Here is a 17730-nt window from a genome sequence, read left to right as displayed (position 1 = left end):
TACACTTGCTCACAGATGATTTGTTTCGCAACACTCTCAAGGTCCTCTGTTTTGTGTGCTACCTGACCTTTCGTGAGATAAGCTGCACTATTCATATAGCCCAGGTTATGTTTGCACTGGGTTTCTATCTGTTGACCATTAAACAAGGTGTGTCCTCATGTCCACTTTAGAACTCGGTAAATAGCAAGAAGAAGAAAATGCCCGACTCGAATGGCCTTTTCTCAGGCTGTTGCCATGGCGACGGGGAGAGAAAATGCCTGCGTGCGTAGCGGCCGTACATGACGGTGTGGCAGAGTGAGATTTTACAAGCAGTGGGGACGAAAGAAAGTAACTGACAATATGTGCAAAATATGTCAAACACTGTCACGGAAATGCCAAGAGCTTTTTTGTGGTGATGTGGTTTGTCTTTATCGAGTAAGGAAGCCTGTGTCTATTCATAGTGCAGGGCCACTGGACAGAGAATAATGAGCCAGGCTTGCTCCATTCTCTTTTCACTGCCATTATTAAAAAACATCTCCCAAGACATGAAAAAACATCTCCCAAGACATGTCATGCTGGCCTGTAATCCACCCTCATCATCTCCTGTAATATTTCCCTCAAACAATAAGATCACTCTTCCGTCTCATTTTACCCTTTCTCTTTCTCTTTTTTGCTTTTGGTTGAGGACATGGTGGGGATATAAAACTCCCTTTGTGTCCGGACAGTCCGGGCGGGCAGTGTCTGGTGCCAACTCTATCCCATGGCAGTCCCGACTCCAGTCACATCACAACTAAAGAAAACACAGTGCCAGCTAGTCCTCCGGACCTGCCCTGAGCTTTTCCCTGAGCTGCATTTTGGATGTCCTCCAAAAGCACAATTTTCTTCTCTTCAGTGTCCCTGAGTGGGGTAGCTTTGGTAAGGATGGGAACCTGGCAAGATAGTCAATTATAAGTACAGAATACAGAATCTGGGGCTGATAGACCAAGAGCTGTGAATGCCTTGTCTCCCTAGTTAAAGTAGGGCTGTTTCAGCTCTTTGAATTTGAATGTGAGAGTAGTTACTTACTTCTCACATTGAATTGTGTGTGTGTGTGTGTGTGTGTGTGTGTGTGTGTGTGTGCATGCGTGCGTTCATCATTCTCTCTTCTCATACAGCTCACACATACAGACTCGTCAACCTAGTTACTTTTGGCACTCATTGTGTTTCTGCTGCTTCGCCGTTTGCTGCCACCACACTATTTACACTCAGTGCATCACTACCTGTCACACTCGTTGTCATCTCGCTGTCACGCCATGTAATCCTCTGTCTCAATGTAAACCCATCACTGCCTGGCATCCCCGGTTGAACCTTCAGTCATAGTGTTAACCGTCCTTTGAATGCTTGAAAGAATATCTCGAGAATGGGTGTTTATCATGTACACCAATGAAGAATGTGGGGTCTTCCGCATCTTCAGAAGAACAAAGATATGAAGTCCTTGAAAGGCTTTAGGGTGATAAGGGATTTTACAGCAGGGGGAGGTTGAAGGACCTTGTTCTTGGTGTGCGTCAAGCATGTACGGAACATGGACTTGAATGGAGACGGGTCAAGCTCAGTGGTGGTCTTATCTCAGATTCACTTCCATCTTATCACCCTTTAAAATTGCATCTGTTCAGCAAACTGGCTCTGTTTTATTCCCTTCAGAACACTGGAGAGAAGATGAAACAATGGTATTTTGTTTGATGTGCCGCTAATTACTGTTTCTAAATGGGTTCACTGTTCACCCAGTCGATGGCGTCTACGTGCTTTGCCAAGCTAACGTCTCTGAAACTGTGCGAGCGCCCACGCCTCAATCTTTCTCCCTGCAGTCTTTTAATGATGGTCGTACCTCTATATTTAGCTGTTATCTCCACACTCTCTCCCTCTCTCCTTCCCACCTTTTCAATAAGCTGGGCTGTTAGCTGAACTGACAGCCTGATCCTCACTTCACTTCTCAACCTGTCTTGTCAGTTATCAGCTACCTTGTCTTTCCATTCCTAGCCAACTAATCAACTGTCACCTATCATTCCATGCTAGCCAATCAGCTGTTAGCATGCGTGTCTTCCCTCATACAGCGACCCAGTCTGCTGTTGTTATTCTCATTAGTGTCTTTCTACTCTCTTAGAGTAGAGTAAGAACGTTATTAGCTAATGAAAGAGGACTTTCAGGTCAGGGCCCACAAGGCTGTGTACCAGTTTAGTGGATTGACAGGAAACCATTAAGGACAAGCAGAAAAACACACTTTGTTGTGGTTGTCTGAACTCGTGAGCGGAACAACTGGAATCCCACAGTTATTAGTACGTGGATACCCAAAGCTGGTCAGCCAAACCAATTCATTAGGGGTCCGTCAAGGTGTGTGACTCTCACTAACCAAGCGTTTGGTTTGGAGATGACATAGCTGAATACAGAAGCATGTCTGTTCTACGAAATATATTCCCAAATTAATGTATCCTCAAATATTTTATTTTCTCTGTTACGGTGTGTGCACTGAACTGACCTACATGATTGTTGATGACACTCCGATGTTCAGATGAAGGGAATGAAATAGTCTATAATGTCCACCACCGCAGCGCTCAAATCAAACAGTGGTGTGTAGCATACTGTAGCTCCTGGCAAAGTAATTCAAAGGCTATACTTTATCACTCAGGATGGAACTTTCCAGTGCTACTATTTCTGCCATGTAATGTTGTTATTTTAAAAAAGATTAGACAACCCCGTAGTAGAATAGTTGACCTACAGTGGGGGAAAAAAGTATTTAGTCAGCCAGCAATTGTGCAAGTTCTCCCACTTAAAAAGATGAGAGAGACCTGTAATTTTCATCATAGGTACACGTCAACTATGACAGACAAAATGAGAAAAAAAATTGTGCTACATTCTCCAGAAAATCACATTGTAGGATTTTTTATGAATTTATTTGCAAATGATGGTGGAAAATAAGTATTTGGTCAATAACAAAAGTTTCTCAATACTTTGTTATATACCCTTTGTTGACAATGACACAGGTCAAATGTTTTCTGTAAGTCTTCACAAGGTTTTCACACACTGTTGCTGGTATTTTGGCCCATTCCTCCATGCAGATCTCCTCTAGAGCAGTGATGTTTTGGGGCTATCGCTGGACAACACGGACTTTCAACTCCCTCCAAAGATTTTCTATGGGGTTGAGATCTGGAGACTGGCTAGGCCACTCCAGGACCTTGAAATGCTTCTTACGAAGCCACTCCTTCGTTGCCCGGGTGGTATGTTTGGGATCATTGTCATGCTGAAAGACCCAGCCACGTTTCATCTTCAATGCCCTTGCTGATGGAAGGAGGTTTTCACTCAAAATCTCACGATACATGGCCCCATTCATTCTTTCCTTTACACGGATCAGTCGTCCTGGTCCCTTTGCAGAAAAACAGCCCCAAAGCATGATGTTTCCACCCCCATGCTTCACAGTAGGTATGGTGTTCTTTGGATGCAACTCAGCATTCTTTGTCCTCCAAACACGACGAGTTGAGTTTTTACCAAAAAGTTCTATTTTGGTTTCATCTGATCATATGACATTCTCCCAATCCTCTTCTGGATCATCCAAATGCACTCTAGCAAACTTTAGACGGGCCTGGACATGTACTGGCTTAAGCAGGGGGACACGTCTGGCACTGCAGGATTTGAGTCCCTGGTGGCGTAGTGTGTTACTGATGGTAGGCTTTGTTACTTTGGTCCCAGCTCTCTGCAGGTCATTCACTAGGTCACCCCGTGTGGTTCTGGGATTTTTGCTCACCGTTCTTGTGATCATTTTGACCCCATGGGGTGAGATCTGGCGTGGAACCCCAGATCGAGGGAGATTATCAGTGGTCTTGTATGTCTTCCATTTCCTAATAATTGCTCCCACAGTTGATTTCTTCAAACCAAGCTGCTTACCTATTGCATATTCAGTCTTCCCAGCCTGGTGCAGGTCTACAATTTTGTTTCTGGTGTCCTTTGACAGCTCTTTGGTCTTGGCCATAGTGGAGTTTGGAGTGTGACTGTTTGAGGTTGTGGACAGGTGTCTTTTATACTGATAACAAGTTCAAACAGGTGCAATTAATACAGGTAACGAGTGGAGGACAGAGGAGCCTCTTAAAGAAGAAGTTACAGGTCTGTGAGAGCCAGAAATCTTGCTTGTTTGTTATTTTCCACCATAATTTGCAAATAAATTCATAAAAAATCCTACAATGTGAATTACAGGCCTCTCTCATCTTTTTAAGTGGGAGAACTTGCACAATTGGTGGCTGACTAAATACTTTTTTCCCCCACTGTATTATGTATTTTATTTGTTTTGTTTTGTTTCCTGTTTGGACCCCAGGAAGAGTAGCCGCTGCCTTGGTAGCGGCTAATTGGGGAACCCAATAAATACTGCTAAATACTACTACCTGGTTTTTGGCTAAAATGTCCTGGTACTTGGTAAATTTCATGATGCCGTTGAGCTTAACAAGTGCCCCAGGACCAGTGGAACCAAAATAGCCCCATAACATCAAAGAACCACCATATTTTACCGTAGATATGAGATACTTTTCTACATATGCTTCTGTTTTTCAATGCCAAACCCACCATAAACATTTTGCAATGGCCATCTCAGTCTCCGGATTTGAACCCCATTGAAAACCTGTGGTTTTAATTGAAGAGGGCAGTCCATAAGAGCAGACAAAGGATGTCAAGAATCTGGAAAGATTATGTATTGAGGAATGGTCTAAGATCCCTCCCAATGTGTTCTCCAATCTCATAAAACATTTTAGAAAAAGGCTCAGTGTCGTTATCCAAGGGTAGGGTGCTGGAGTACTGAAAATGGGTGTTGATCATTTTGAACCCTATCTTAAAAACAAATATATATACAGTGGGGAAAATAAGTATTTAGTCAGCCACCAATTGTGCAAGTTCTCCCACTTAAAAAGATGAGAGAGGCCTGCAATTTTCATCATAGGTACACGTCAACTATGACAGACAAATTGAGAAAAAAATATCCAGAAAATCACATTGTAGGATTTTTTATGAATTTATTTGCAAATTATGGTGGAAAATAAGTATTTGGTCACCTACAAACAAGCAAGATGTCTGGCTCTCACAGACCTGTAACTTCTTCTTTAAGAGGCTCCTCTGTCCTCCACTCGTTACCTGTATTAATGGCACCTGTTTGAACTTGTTATCAGTATAAAATACACCTGTCCACAACCTCAAACAGTCACACTCCAAACTCCACTATGGCCAAGACCAAAGAGCTGTCAAAGGACTCCAGAAACAAAATTGTAGACCTGCACCAGGCTGGGAAGACTGAATCTGCAATAGGTAAGCAGCTTGGTTTGAAGAAATCAACTGTGGGATCAATTATTAGGAAATGGAAGACATACAAGACCACTGATAATCTCCCTCGATCTGGGGCTCCACGCAAGATCTCACCCCGTGGGGCCAAAATGATCACAAGAACGGTGAGCAAAATTCCCAGAACCACACAGGGGGACCTAGTGAATGACCTGCAGAGAGCTGGGACCAAAGTAACAAAGCCTACCATCAGTAACACACTACGCCGCCAAGGACTCAAATCCTGCAGTGCCAGACGTGTCCCCCTGCTTAAGCCAGTACATGTCCAGGCCCGTCTGAAGTTTGCTAGAGTGCATTTGGATGATCCAGAAGAGGATTGGGAGAATGTCATATGGTCAGATGAAACCAAAATATAACTTTTTGGTAAAAACTCAACTCGTCGTGTTTGGAGGACAAAGAATGCTGAGTTGCATCCAAAGAACACCATACCTACTGTGAAGCATGGGGGTGGAAACATCATGCTTTGGGGCTGTTTTTCTGCAAAGGGACCAGGACGACTGATCCGTGTAAAGGAAAGAATGAATGGGGCCATGTATCGTGAGATTTTGAGTGAAAACCTCCTTCCATCAGCAAGGGCATTGAAGATGAAACGTGGCTGGGTCTTTCAGCATGACAATGATCACAAACACACCGCCCGGGCAACGAAGGAGTGGCTTCGTAAGAAGCATTTCAAGGTCCTGGAGTGGCCTAGCCAGTCTCCAGATCTCAACCCCATAGAAAATCTTTGGAGGGAGTTGAAAGTCTGTGTTGCCCAGCGACAGCCCCAAAACATAACTGCTCTAGAGGAGATATGCATGGAGGAATGGGCCAAAATACCAGCAACAGTGTGTGAAAACCTTGTGAAGACTTACAGAAAACGTTTGACCTGTGTCATTGCCAACAAAGGGTATATAACAAAGTATTGAGAAACTTTTGTTATTGACCAAATACTTATTTTCCACCATAATTTGCAAATCAATTCATTAAAAATCCTACAATGTGATTTTCTGGGGTTTTTTTCTCATTTTGGCTGTCATAGTTGACGTGTACCTATGATGAAAATTACAGGCCTCTCTCATCTTTTTAAGTGGGAGAACTTGCACAATTGGTGGCTGACTAAATACTTTTTTTCCCCACTGTATATTACTTTTTAAACACAATCTCTTTCTCTGAGTAATTGTATTAATATAAAATACATTTCAAATTGTTTTGAGCATGCAATATATTATATATTTTCTACAGTTTATATAGTGTTTTTTGCTCATCTTTATCAAGGGTGCCAATAATTATGGACCTGACTGTAGCGGTGGACAATATCCTGGGAAAGTGGGTTTATAGGGCTTTTCACACCACTGAGCAGAGTGAAACCAAGCTGTACTGAGCTGGCCCAGTTACACATCCACCATTGTAGCTGAAAAAGACAATGTGAAAGCAAAATATCATCTGCTAGCACAGTTTAGAGTCAGCACGATAGTTAGAAAAGGGTATGTGTATGTACTTGAGTGAAGTGTTTCTGTTGATAATTTAGTCAGTGTGTTTTGTGTTTTGTGTTTTGTTCTGTCCCCTCAGGCTGAAAATGATGGAACACCAGGAGCAGAGTGATGACATCAGTGTCCTGAGCCCGCTTGAGTTGCTGGCAGAGGCCGCCAAGGAGGATGATGGACACTGCCAACCACAGTTCAGGTGAGGCATCTCCACTTCCTATGGCACAATTTAGGATCAGCTAACCCTCTCAATCCTAATCTTAATTGTTGGGTTATAAAACTGACCTCAGAAGAACTGACCTAGGGTCACTTCAACCTACTCCCTTTCCATACAGTACACTTATAAGAATCCTGTATATGATATACTCCATTGCCTTTGAGTGGTCAAAAACATATTTTAGCAATCGTTAGGGCAAATAGAAGAGGGCTCCGACTCTAGTGTGAAAGTCGTCTGCCTCCCTGCAGACTCCAGAGTGCTAAACAGATGGATAATGTCACCTCATGCTGGCATGATGTACGCACTCAGTCAGTCATGGTTAATGTGGCTACTCTGGTCACACTGCACTACCAGCAAGCAAAACTAGTTACAATAACGTCATGATCATGGTTGTATAAGGACATTTTGTTAACATCTTTTTAGCAACCAGAAAATCACGTTTTAATCTGTTTATATGACATCTTCTGAATCAGAAAACCAATTCTCAACCTTAAAATAACGTAATTGCATGATCTGAGATCTGTCTGAAGCTCTCGTAGTAACAGTCCTAACAGTGAGGCAGCAGTAGTCTGTGCTGTTCTGGGAGTGTGACTGATAAACAGGCTCGTTGGCAGCACATGAAAGCCTAGAAGGGTGCGTGCTGAGGGAGAAAATACAGAGGGAGTTTGGATCATTAGATATGAAACTGGAAAAGCCCCCCGCCCCATACACACACACACATCACACAAACAGAAAACGCACACACACTCAAAACGCATGCACACACACAAACAAAGGCGTCGTGTCTCTGCTCACTCAGAGGGTCTCACATGTAAAGAGAATTCCTGTGGTGATACTGTCTGCTCACTGCACTGAGCCAAAGAGGGAAAACTAGACCTGGTCAGAGAGACGAGCTAGCTCTTTGAGGGAAAAGGCTGGAAATAAGGGGGCAAAAGCATTGTCTATGTTGTCTAGGTAAATATGTTGTCTATGTTGTCTATTGTCTATGTTGCCTATTGTCTATGATGTCTATTGTCTATGATGTCTAGGTAAATATGTTGTCTATGTAAATATATATTTATAGGTTGCACCTCAGTCACTCGATCGCGTCGTTGCCATTGTTATCAGCTGCTACAGATGCCGCAGCTTATTGATGTCTGACTGATGGTTAATACCAAGTCTTTCTGAATGGAGGCTAATGGCTGTTTCGTAAAATGTACACTATTGTGGCCTGGAAATATGATGACATTGCTAAAGTAGACAAATAATAAGTAGAAAACAACTTTGCCATCATTGTGATGTCTTCAAGTTTCATTTAGGCAAGTGGCAATGTTGCCATGAGCTAGCAAAGTTCATCAGAAATAGCTAGCAATGCTAAAGTTAGCTAGCAAAAATGTTGGTGCTCTCCCCTCAATCTTAGCTAGCTAGTTAAAAAAATTATGCATCTAAAGTCAATCTGGAGACATCACAATGATCACAAAAGCTTGTCTTACTAATTATTTGCCTCCTTTTGAAATGTCATCGTGTTTCCAAGCCACAATAATGCACTTTAGACAAAATCGTCATCAGCACCCATTGAGACTGCATTGAGCCCTAAAATGAACGTTCAAAACAATATTGTGACATATACAATGGGTGGGTCTAATCCTGAATGCTGATTGGTTAAAACCGCATTCCAGCCGGTGTCTATTCCACAAGTTACCACCGGCTAAATCTATGACGTTAAAATGCCTATTTACTCTATTCCATCTGATTGCACAATCCACTGTCTCATCAGCCCAGCCAAGCAATTTACATTTTACATTTTTACATTTTAGTCATTTAGCAGACGCTCTTATCCAGAGCGACTTACAGGAGCAATTAGGGTTAAGTGCCTTGCTCAAGGGCACATTTACGTCATTTAGCAGACGCTCTTATCCAGAGCGACTCACCAATTGGTGCGTTCACCCTATAGCCAGTGGGATAATCACTTTACAAATTTTTTTTTGGGGGGGGGTAGAAGGATTACTTTATCCTATCCCAGGTATTCCTTAAAGAGGTGGGGTTTCAAATGTCTCCGGAAGGTGGTGAGTGACTCCGCTGTCCTGGCGTCGTGGGGGAGCTTGTTCCACCATTGGGGTGCCAGAGCAGCGAACAGTTTTGACTGGGCTGAGCGGGAACTATGCTTCCGCAGAGGAAGGGGAGCCAGCAGGCCAGAGGTGGATGAACGCAATGCCCTCGTTTGGGTGTAGGGACTGATCAGAGCCCGAAGGTACAGAGGTGCCGTTCCCCTCACTGCTCCATAGGCAAGCACCATGGTCTTGTAGCGGATGCGAGCTTCAACTGGAAGCCAGTGGAGTGTGCGGAGGAGGGGGGTGACGTGAGAGAACTTGGGAAGGTTGAACACCAGACTGCGGCATTCTGGATGAGTTGTAGGGGTTTAATGGCACAGGCAGGGAGGCCAGCCAACAGCGAGTTGCAGTAGTCCAGACGGGAGATGACAAGTGCCTGGATTAGGACCTGTGCCGCTTCCTGTGTAAGGCAGGGTTGTACTCTCCGAATGTTGTAGAGCATGAACCTGCAGGAGCGGGTCACCGCCTTGATGTTGGCGGAGAACGACAGGGTGTTGTCCAGGGTCACGCCTAGGCTCTTCGCACTCTGGGAGGAGGACACAGCGGAGTTGTCAACCGTGATGGCGAGATCATGGAACGGGCAGTCCTTCCCCGGGAGGAAGAGCAGCTCCGTCTTGCCAGGGTTCAGCTTGAGGTGGTGATCCGTCATCCATACTGATATGTCTGCCAGACATGCAGAGATGCGATTCGCCACCTGGTTATCAGAAGGGGGAAAGGAGAAGATTAGTTGTGTATCGTCAGCGTAGCAATGATAGGAGAGGCCATGTGAGGATACGACAGAGCCAAGTGACTTGGTGTATAGGGAGAAAAGGAGAGGGCCTAGAACTGAGCCCTGGGGGACACCAGTGGTGAGAGCACGTGGTGCGGAGACAGCTTCTCGCCATGCCACTTGGTAGGAGCGACCGGTCAGGTAGGACGCAATCCAGGAGTGAGCCGCGCCGGAGATGCCCAGCTCGGAGAGGGTGGAGAGGAGGATCTGATGGTTCACAGTATCAAAGGCAGCAGACAGGTCTAGAAGGACAAGAGCAGAGGAGAGAGAGTTAGCTTTAGCAGTGCGGAGAGCCTCCGTGACACAGAGAAGAGCAGTCTCAGTTGAATGACCAGTCCTGAAACCTGACTGGTTTGGATCAAGAAGGTCATTCTGAGAGAGATAGCAAGAGAGTTGGCTAAAGACGGCACGCTCAATAGTTTTGGAAAGAAAAGAAAGAAGGGATACTGGTCTGTAGTTGTTGACATCAGTGGGATCGAGTGTTGGTTTTTTGAGAAGGGGAGCAACTCTCGCTCTCTTGAAGACGGAAGGGACATGGCCAGCGGTCAAGGATGAGTTGATCAGCGAGGTGAGGTAGGGGAGAAGGTCACCGGAGATGGTCTGGAGAAGAGAGGAGGGGATGGGGTCAAGCGGGCAGGTTGTTGGGCGGCCTGCAGTCACAAGTCGCAGGATTTTATCTGGAGAGAGAGGGGAGAAAGAAGTCAAAGCATAGGGTAGGGCAGTGTGAGTAGGACCAGCAGTGTCATTAGACTTAACAAACGAGGATCGAATGTCGTCAACCTTCTTTTCAAAGTGGTTGACGAAGTCATCCACAGAGAGAGAGGGGGGGGGGCGGGGGGGGAGGAGTCAGGAGGGAGGAAAATGTGGCAAAGAGCTTCCTAGGGTTAGAGGCAGATGCTTGGAATTTAGAGTGTTAGAAAGTGGCCTTAGCAGCAGAAACAGATGAAGAAAATGTAGAGAGGAGGGAGTGAAAAGATGCCAGGTCGGCAGGGAGTTTAGTTTTCTTCCATTTCCGCTCCGCTGCCCGGAGCTCTGTTCTGTGAGCTCGCAATGAGTCATCAAGCCACGGAGCTGGAGGGGAGGACCGAGCCGGCCGGGAGGATAGGGGACACAGAGAGTCAAAGGATGCAGAAAGGGAGGAGAGGAGGGTTGAGGAGGCAGAATCAGGAGATTGGAGGGAGAAGGATTGAGCAGAGGGAAGAGATGATAGGATGGAAGAGGAGAGAGTAGTGGGAGAGAGAGAGCGAAGGTTGCGGCGGCGCATTACCATCTGTGTAGGGGCAGAGTGAGTAGTGTGGGAGGAGAGCGAGAGAGAAAAGGAAACAAAGTAGTGGTCGGAGACATGGAGGGGAGTTGCAGTGAGATTAGTAGAAGAGCAGCATCTAGTAAAGATGAGGTCAAGCGTATTGCCTGCCTTGTGAGTAGGGGGGGACGGTGAGAGGGTGAGGTCAAAAGAGGAGAGAAGTGGAAAGAAGGAGGCAGAGAGAAATGAGTCAAATGTGGACATAGGGAGGTTGAAATCCCCCAAAACTGTGAGGGGTGAGCCATCCTCAGGAAAGGAACTTATCAAGGCGTCAAGCTCATTGATGAACTCTCCAAGGGAACCTGGAGGGCGATAGATGACAAGGATATTAAGCTTAAATGGGCTAGTGACTGTGACAGCATGGAATTCAAATGAGGAGATAGACAGATGGGTTAGGGGAAAAATTGAGAATGTCCACTTGGGAGAGATGAGGATTCCTGTGCCACCACCCCTCTGACCAGATGCTCTCGGGTATGCGAGAACACATGGTCAGACGAGGAGAGAGCAGTAGGAGTAGCAGTGTTTTCAGTGGTAATCCATGTTTCCGTCAGCGCCAGGAAGTCGAGGGACTGGAGATTAGCATAGGCTGGGATGAAGTCAGCTTTGTTGGCAGCAGAACGGCAGTTCCAGAGGCTGCCTGAGACCTGGAACTCCAGGTGTGGGGGTGCGTGCAGGGACCATCAGGTTAGAGAGGCAGCAGCCACGCGGTGTGGGGCGTTTGTGTAGCCTGTGCAGAGAGGAGAGAACAGGGATAGGCAGAGGCATAGTTGACAGGCTGTAGCAAATGGCTACAATAATGCAGAGGAGATCGGAATGAAATGAACTAAACATCTGGGAGGGTAGAGAGGAGGGCCTCCCTCACCAAAAACTTCTACTTCTAACAACTATAATTGTTTCACTGAACCACCCGAACAGAAACTCTACCAACTTCCACCTTTAGAAATCAGAATTGTTGTGAACCACAGCGGTTCAATGTTTAAAGGAATAGACTCAACCCACTTTATTCAGCTGGCTAACTATGACACCATAGCTAACTAGCATGCTAGCATCCAAAAACACACAGTTTAGCACCAACACTTGCATCCAAAAACACACAGTTTAGCGCCAACACTTGGTCACAACAAACCACCAATAGTGTGTTAACACACTAAGCAGATAATTCGTGTCCGTGTCTGTTGGCTAGCTAGCAATGGCCACTGTGTTGACCTTGTTTGAAGAACGGCTAGCTAGCTAGCTTCGTGCTACCCCCGGCACCGCCGAACAACAATGCCAACCCACAGTAACTAACCACAACAGCCCACGATGCCTAGCTATGACGCCATAGCTAACTAGCATGCTAGCATCCAATAACACACAGTTTAGCACCAATACTTGGTTACAACAAACTACCAAGAGTGTGTTAACACACTAAACAGATAATTCATGTCCGTGTCTAGTTTCTTTCGTAACGCAGCAAAAATTAAACGTTGGTTAGCTAGCACATTAACATTGGAAACAACTCTCCACCGTTGCACTAAACAGATAATTACCAATAAACGTTACCAGTAGCTACCCGCTAGCTAGCTAGCATACCAAGAGTGTGTTAACACACAAAACAGATAATTCATGTCCGTGTCAAGTTCCTTTCATAACGCAGCAAAAAAAATGTTTTAACGTTGGCTAGCTAGCACATTAGCTAGCACATTAACATTGGAAACCACTCTCCACCATTGCACTAAACAGATAATAACCAATAAACGTTACCAGTAGCTACCCGCTAGCTAGCTAGCCTCGTGCTTCGCCGGGCTCCGCCGTAACAATACTTAAACAATACGTAAACAATACTTACCTACAATAATTGCCTACGGAAACCTACAATAACTACCTAAATAAACTACCTACCTACGATCTAAATACATGGTTTAAGCTTTACTCAACACCATATGAGAAGCCAAGCTTACCTCCTGCTAGAGAAAAACACAACCTCTCCCGACGAAGTCGAAATAGAAGATTTATTTATAAACTTGATCTCCACAATAAAAAGCATCTAGACATTATCTCACATTTCTTTTAGACTAACATTTAGTTTTCAACAGCGGAGATTTGTATGAACCTTGCTGTCTGTCTCTCCGACATTTGCAACATTATTTCAATATTAAAATTCGATCTCCAGCTGTCCCATAGTAATGAAGGTGTCGGGAAGAGACAGACAGGCAGGCAGCGTTTCTCAGCCAGTCGAAATCATGAATCAGCATCATTTTTATGGATATATACAAAGAAATGTCAATTGAAAAAAGGTCAAATGAAACGAAGTGCAGCTAGTTTGCGGTCTTTCCAGCTTAAGTGATTATGTTAGCTGTGTTGTTGGCTAGCTCCTCTGAACAACAGTGTCCTGACGAGAGAGCACATTTTCTATGCCAGGCGAAATCGCGCCTCATTAGCTCATTGTTATGGATGTATCCAAATAAATGTCCCTAGAAAACAGCTTAAACAAATGCAAATGCAGCTACTTTGATGTTATTCTGGCTGCACTGTTTGACAATGTTATGGCAATGGAACATTTAGAACGAACGACTGGGTCGCGTCTCTGGCAACCAAACCGATAGAACGAACGGCCAGCCGGCTGGGGTAGCAACCCTAGATTTGTGTAAAAGTGATAATGCCCTCGAAGCCAGTGTTTGGAGGATATATTGGCACGGTTTGCCTAACAACACCCGTGCCAATGTATCCTCCAAACACTGGCTTCTCAGGCATTAGCACCTAAATGTGCAACCATGAATATGTTGTCTATGTACAGTTGTCGGAAGTTTACATAAACCTTAGCCAAATACATTTAAACTCAGTTTTCACAATTCCTGACATTTAATCCTAGTACAAAATCCCTGTCTTAGGTCAGTTAGGATCACCACTTTATTTTAAGAATGTGAAATGTCAGAATAATAGTAGAGAGAATGATTTATTTCAGCTTTTATTTCTTTCATCACATTCCCAGTGGGTCAGACGTTTACAGACACTCAATTAGTATTTGGTAGCATTAACTTTAAATTGTTTAACTTGGGTCAAACGTTTCTGGTAGCCTTCCACAAGCTTCTCACAATAAGTTAGGTGAATTTTGGCCCATTCCACATGACAGAGCTGGTGTAAGTGAGTCAGGTTTGTAGGCTTCCTTGCTCGCACACGCTTTTTCAGTTCTGCCCACACATTTTCTATAGGATTGAGGTCAGGGCTTTGTGATGGCCACTCCAATACATTTACATTTTAGTCATCCAATACCTTAACTGTTGTCCTTAAGCCATTTTGCAACAACTTTGGAAGTATGCTTGGGGTCATTGTCCATTTGGAAGACCCATTTGCGACCAAGCTTTAACTTCCTGACTGATGTCTTGAGATGTTGCTTCAATATATCCACATAATTGTCCTTCCTCATGATGCCATCTATTTTGTGAAGTGCACCAGTCCCTCCTGCAGCAAAGCACCCCCACAGCATGATGCTGCCAACCCCGTGCTTCACGGTTGGGATGGTGTTCTTCGGCTTGCAAGCCGACCCCCTTTTTCCTCCAAACATAACGATGGTCATTATGGCCAAACAGTTCTATTTTTTTTCATCAGACCAGAACGGTACGATCTTTGTCCCCATGTGCAGTTGCAAACCGTAGTCTGGCTTTTTTATGGCGGTTTTGGAGCAGTGGCTTCTTCCTTGCTGAGCAGCCTTTCAGGTTATGTTGATATAGGACTCGTTTTACTGTGGATATAGATACTTTTGTACCTGTTTCCTTTCCAAAGGTCTTTTGCTGTTGTTCTGGGATTGATTTGCACTTTTCGCACCAAAATACGTTCATCTCTAGGAGGCAGAACGCGTCTCCTTCCTGAGCGGTATGATGGCTGTGTGGTCCCATGGTGTTTATACTTGTGTACTATTGTTTATACAGATGAACGTGGTACCTTCAGGCGTTTGGAAATTGCTCCCAAGGATGAATCAGACTTGTCGCGGTCTACAATTTTTTTCTGAGGTCTTGGCTGATTTCTTTTGATTTTCCCATGATGTCAAGCAAAGAGGCACTGAGTTTGAAGGTAGGCCTTGAAATACATCCACAGGTACATTTCCAATTGACTCAAATGATGTCAATTAGCCTATCAGAAGCTTCTAAAGCCATGACATCATTTTCTGGAATTTTCCAAGCTATTTAAAGGCACAGTCAACTTAGTGTATGTAAACCTCTGACCCACTGGAATTGTGATACAGTGAATTATAAGTGAAATAATCTGTCTGTTAACAATTGTTGGAAAACTTACTTGTGTCATGCACAAAGTAGATGTCCTAAACGACATGCCAAAACAAGACATTTGTGGAGTGGTTGAAAAACGAGTTTTAATGACTCCAACCTAAGTGTATGTAAACTTCCAAATTCAACTGTATATGTATACTGAACAAAAATATAAACGCAACATGTAAACTGTTGGTCCCATGTTTCATGAGCTGAAATAAAAGATCCCAGAAATGTGCCATATGCACAAAAAGCTTATTTCTCTCAAATTGTGTGCACAAATTTGTTTACATCCCTGTTAGTGAGCATTTCTCCTTTGCCAAGATAATCCCATCCACTTGACATTGTGGCATATCAAGAAGCTGATTAAACAGCATGATCATTACAAAGGTGCACCTTGTGCTGGGGACAATAAAAGGCCACTCTTAAATGTGCAGTTTTGTCACACAACACAATGTCAAAGATGTCTCAAGTTTTGAGGGAGCGTGCAATTGGTCTGCTGACTGCAGAAATGTCCACCAGAGCTGTTACTAGAGAATGTAATGTTCATTTCTCTACCATAATCCGCCTTCAATGTCGTTTTAGAGAATTTGGCAGTATGTCCAATATAATGTCTTAATATGGTGTTGAGCCACCACGAGCCAGAACAGCTTCAATGCACCTTGGCATTCTTCCACAAGAAATTCCGTCATTTGCTGTTTTGTTGATGGTGGTGGAAAACGCGGTCTTAGGCGCTCCAGAATCTCCCATAAGTGTTCAATTGGGTTGAGATCTATTGACTGAGACGGCCATGGCATATGGTTTACATCGTTTTCATGCTCATCAAAACATTCAAACTCAAGTGTTTCCATTATTTTGGCAGTTACCTGTATGTATATGTTGTCTATGTTGTCTAAGTCTATTTAAATATATATATATATATGTTGTCTGTTGTAAATGCACACATCTCCTAAAAAATTATCTGACAGGTCATCTTCAAGCTCCTCGCACACTTAAACGCCATATCAGTGCGGCTGTGGTGTGATCTGAACTGGGCCCCAGCAGAGCTCAACAACACCTCCCTAAGATAGATCCTACCCCTACACACACACACACACACACACACACACACACACACACACACACACACACACACATAAATAACACACACACTCCTCATCCTCCTCTCACACAGCACCGAAGAGGCTGCAGGAGATGCAGAGTGCTGGGAGAGGCAGAGTGCTGGGAGAGGCAAAGCGAGAGGATCACAGGAAGAGAGTGAGGGGAAGAGATGGAGAGAGAGAGTGCTGCAGCCCAGCGCACGTGCAGCCTGCACACGTTTACTAGAGAAGAGCGGAGACCCCGTTATGTAACACATATCTAGGGGGAGGGAGGAGGATAAGAGGAAGGGGAGGGTAAAGAGGAAGAGTGAGATGGATAGAAGGGGATTGAGGGAGAACTAGATGGGAAAGAGAGGGGGAGGAGAGAGAAATATGGGAAAAAGGGGGAAGGGAGAGACATTTATGGAAAAGAGGGGAAAGGAGGGAGAAATACATACCGTGCCTTCAGAAAGTATTCACACCCCTTGACTTTTTCCACATTTTGTTGTGTTTCAGCCTGAATTTAAGATGGATTCAATTGAGATCTTGTGTCACTGGCCTACACACAATATCCCATAATGTCAAAGTGGAATTATGTTTTTAGAAATTTTTACAAATTAATTAAAATAAAAAGCTGAAATGTCTTGAGTCAATAAGTATTCAACCCCTTTGTTATGGCAAGCCTAAATAAGTTCAGGAGTAGAAATGTGCTTAACAAGTCACATAATAAGTTGAATGGACTCACTTTGTTGAATGGACTGACTAACTCATATCTGTATCCCACACATACAATTATTTGTAAGGTCCCTAAGTCAAGCAGTGAATTTCAAACACAGATTCAACCACAAAGACCAGGGAGGTTTTCCAATGCCGCTCAATAAAGGGCACTTATTGGTAGATTAAAAATAAAGCAGACATTAAATATCCCTTTGAGCATGGTGAAGTTATTAATTACACTTTGGATGGTGTATCAATACACCTAGTCACTACAAAGATACAGGCGTCCTTCCTAACTTAGTTGCCGGAGAGGAAGGAAACCGCTCAGGGATTTCACCATGAGGCCAATGGAGACTTTAAAACAGTTACAGAGTTTAATGGCTGTGATAGGAGAAAACTGAGGATGGATCAACAACATTGTAGTTACTCCACAATACTGACATACATGGCAGAGTGAAAAGAAGAAAGCCTGTATAGAATAAAAATATTTCAACACATGCATCTTGTTTGCAATAAGGCA

General features: G+C 44.2%; 1 protein-coding gene across 1 annotated transcript in view; it reads left to right on the top strand.

Annotated features, from left to right (window-relative positions):
• Positions 1–17730, top strand: part of gramd2ab (GRAM domain containing 2Ab) — a 102345-nt gene that overhangs the window by 14128 nt on the left and 70487 nt on the right. Inside the window, exon 2 of the mRNA XM_084168230.1 lies at positions 6877–6990. Within this exon, the coding sequence (XP_084024356.1) occupies positions 6884–6990 (107 nt within the window). The 5' untranslated portion in view covers positions 6877–6883. The remainder of the gene's footprint in view (positions 1–6876; positions 6991–17730) is intronic.

The sequence above is a fragment of the Coregonus lavaretus genome (genome assembly GCF_964263955.1).
Source record: "Coregonus lavaretus genome assembly, chromosome: 9".
Lineage (NCBI taxonomy): Eukaryota > Metazoa > Chordata > Actinopteri > Salmoniformes > Salmonidae > Coregonus > Coregonus lavaretus.
The sequence above is the reverse complement of the archived record's forward strand: the minus strand, read 5'-3'. Positions and strand labels throughout refer to the sequence as shown.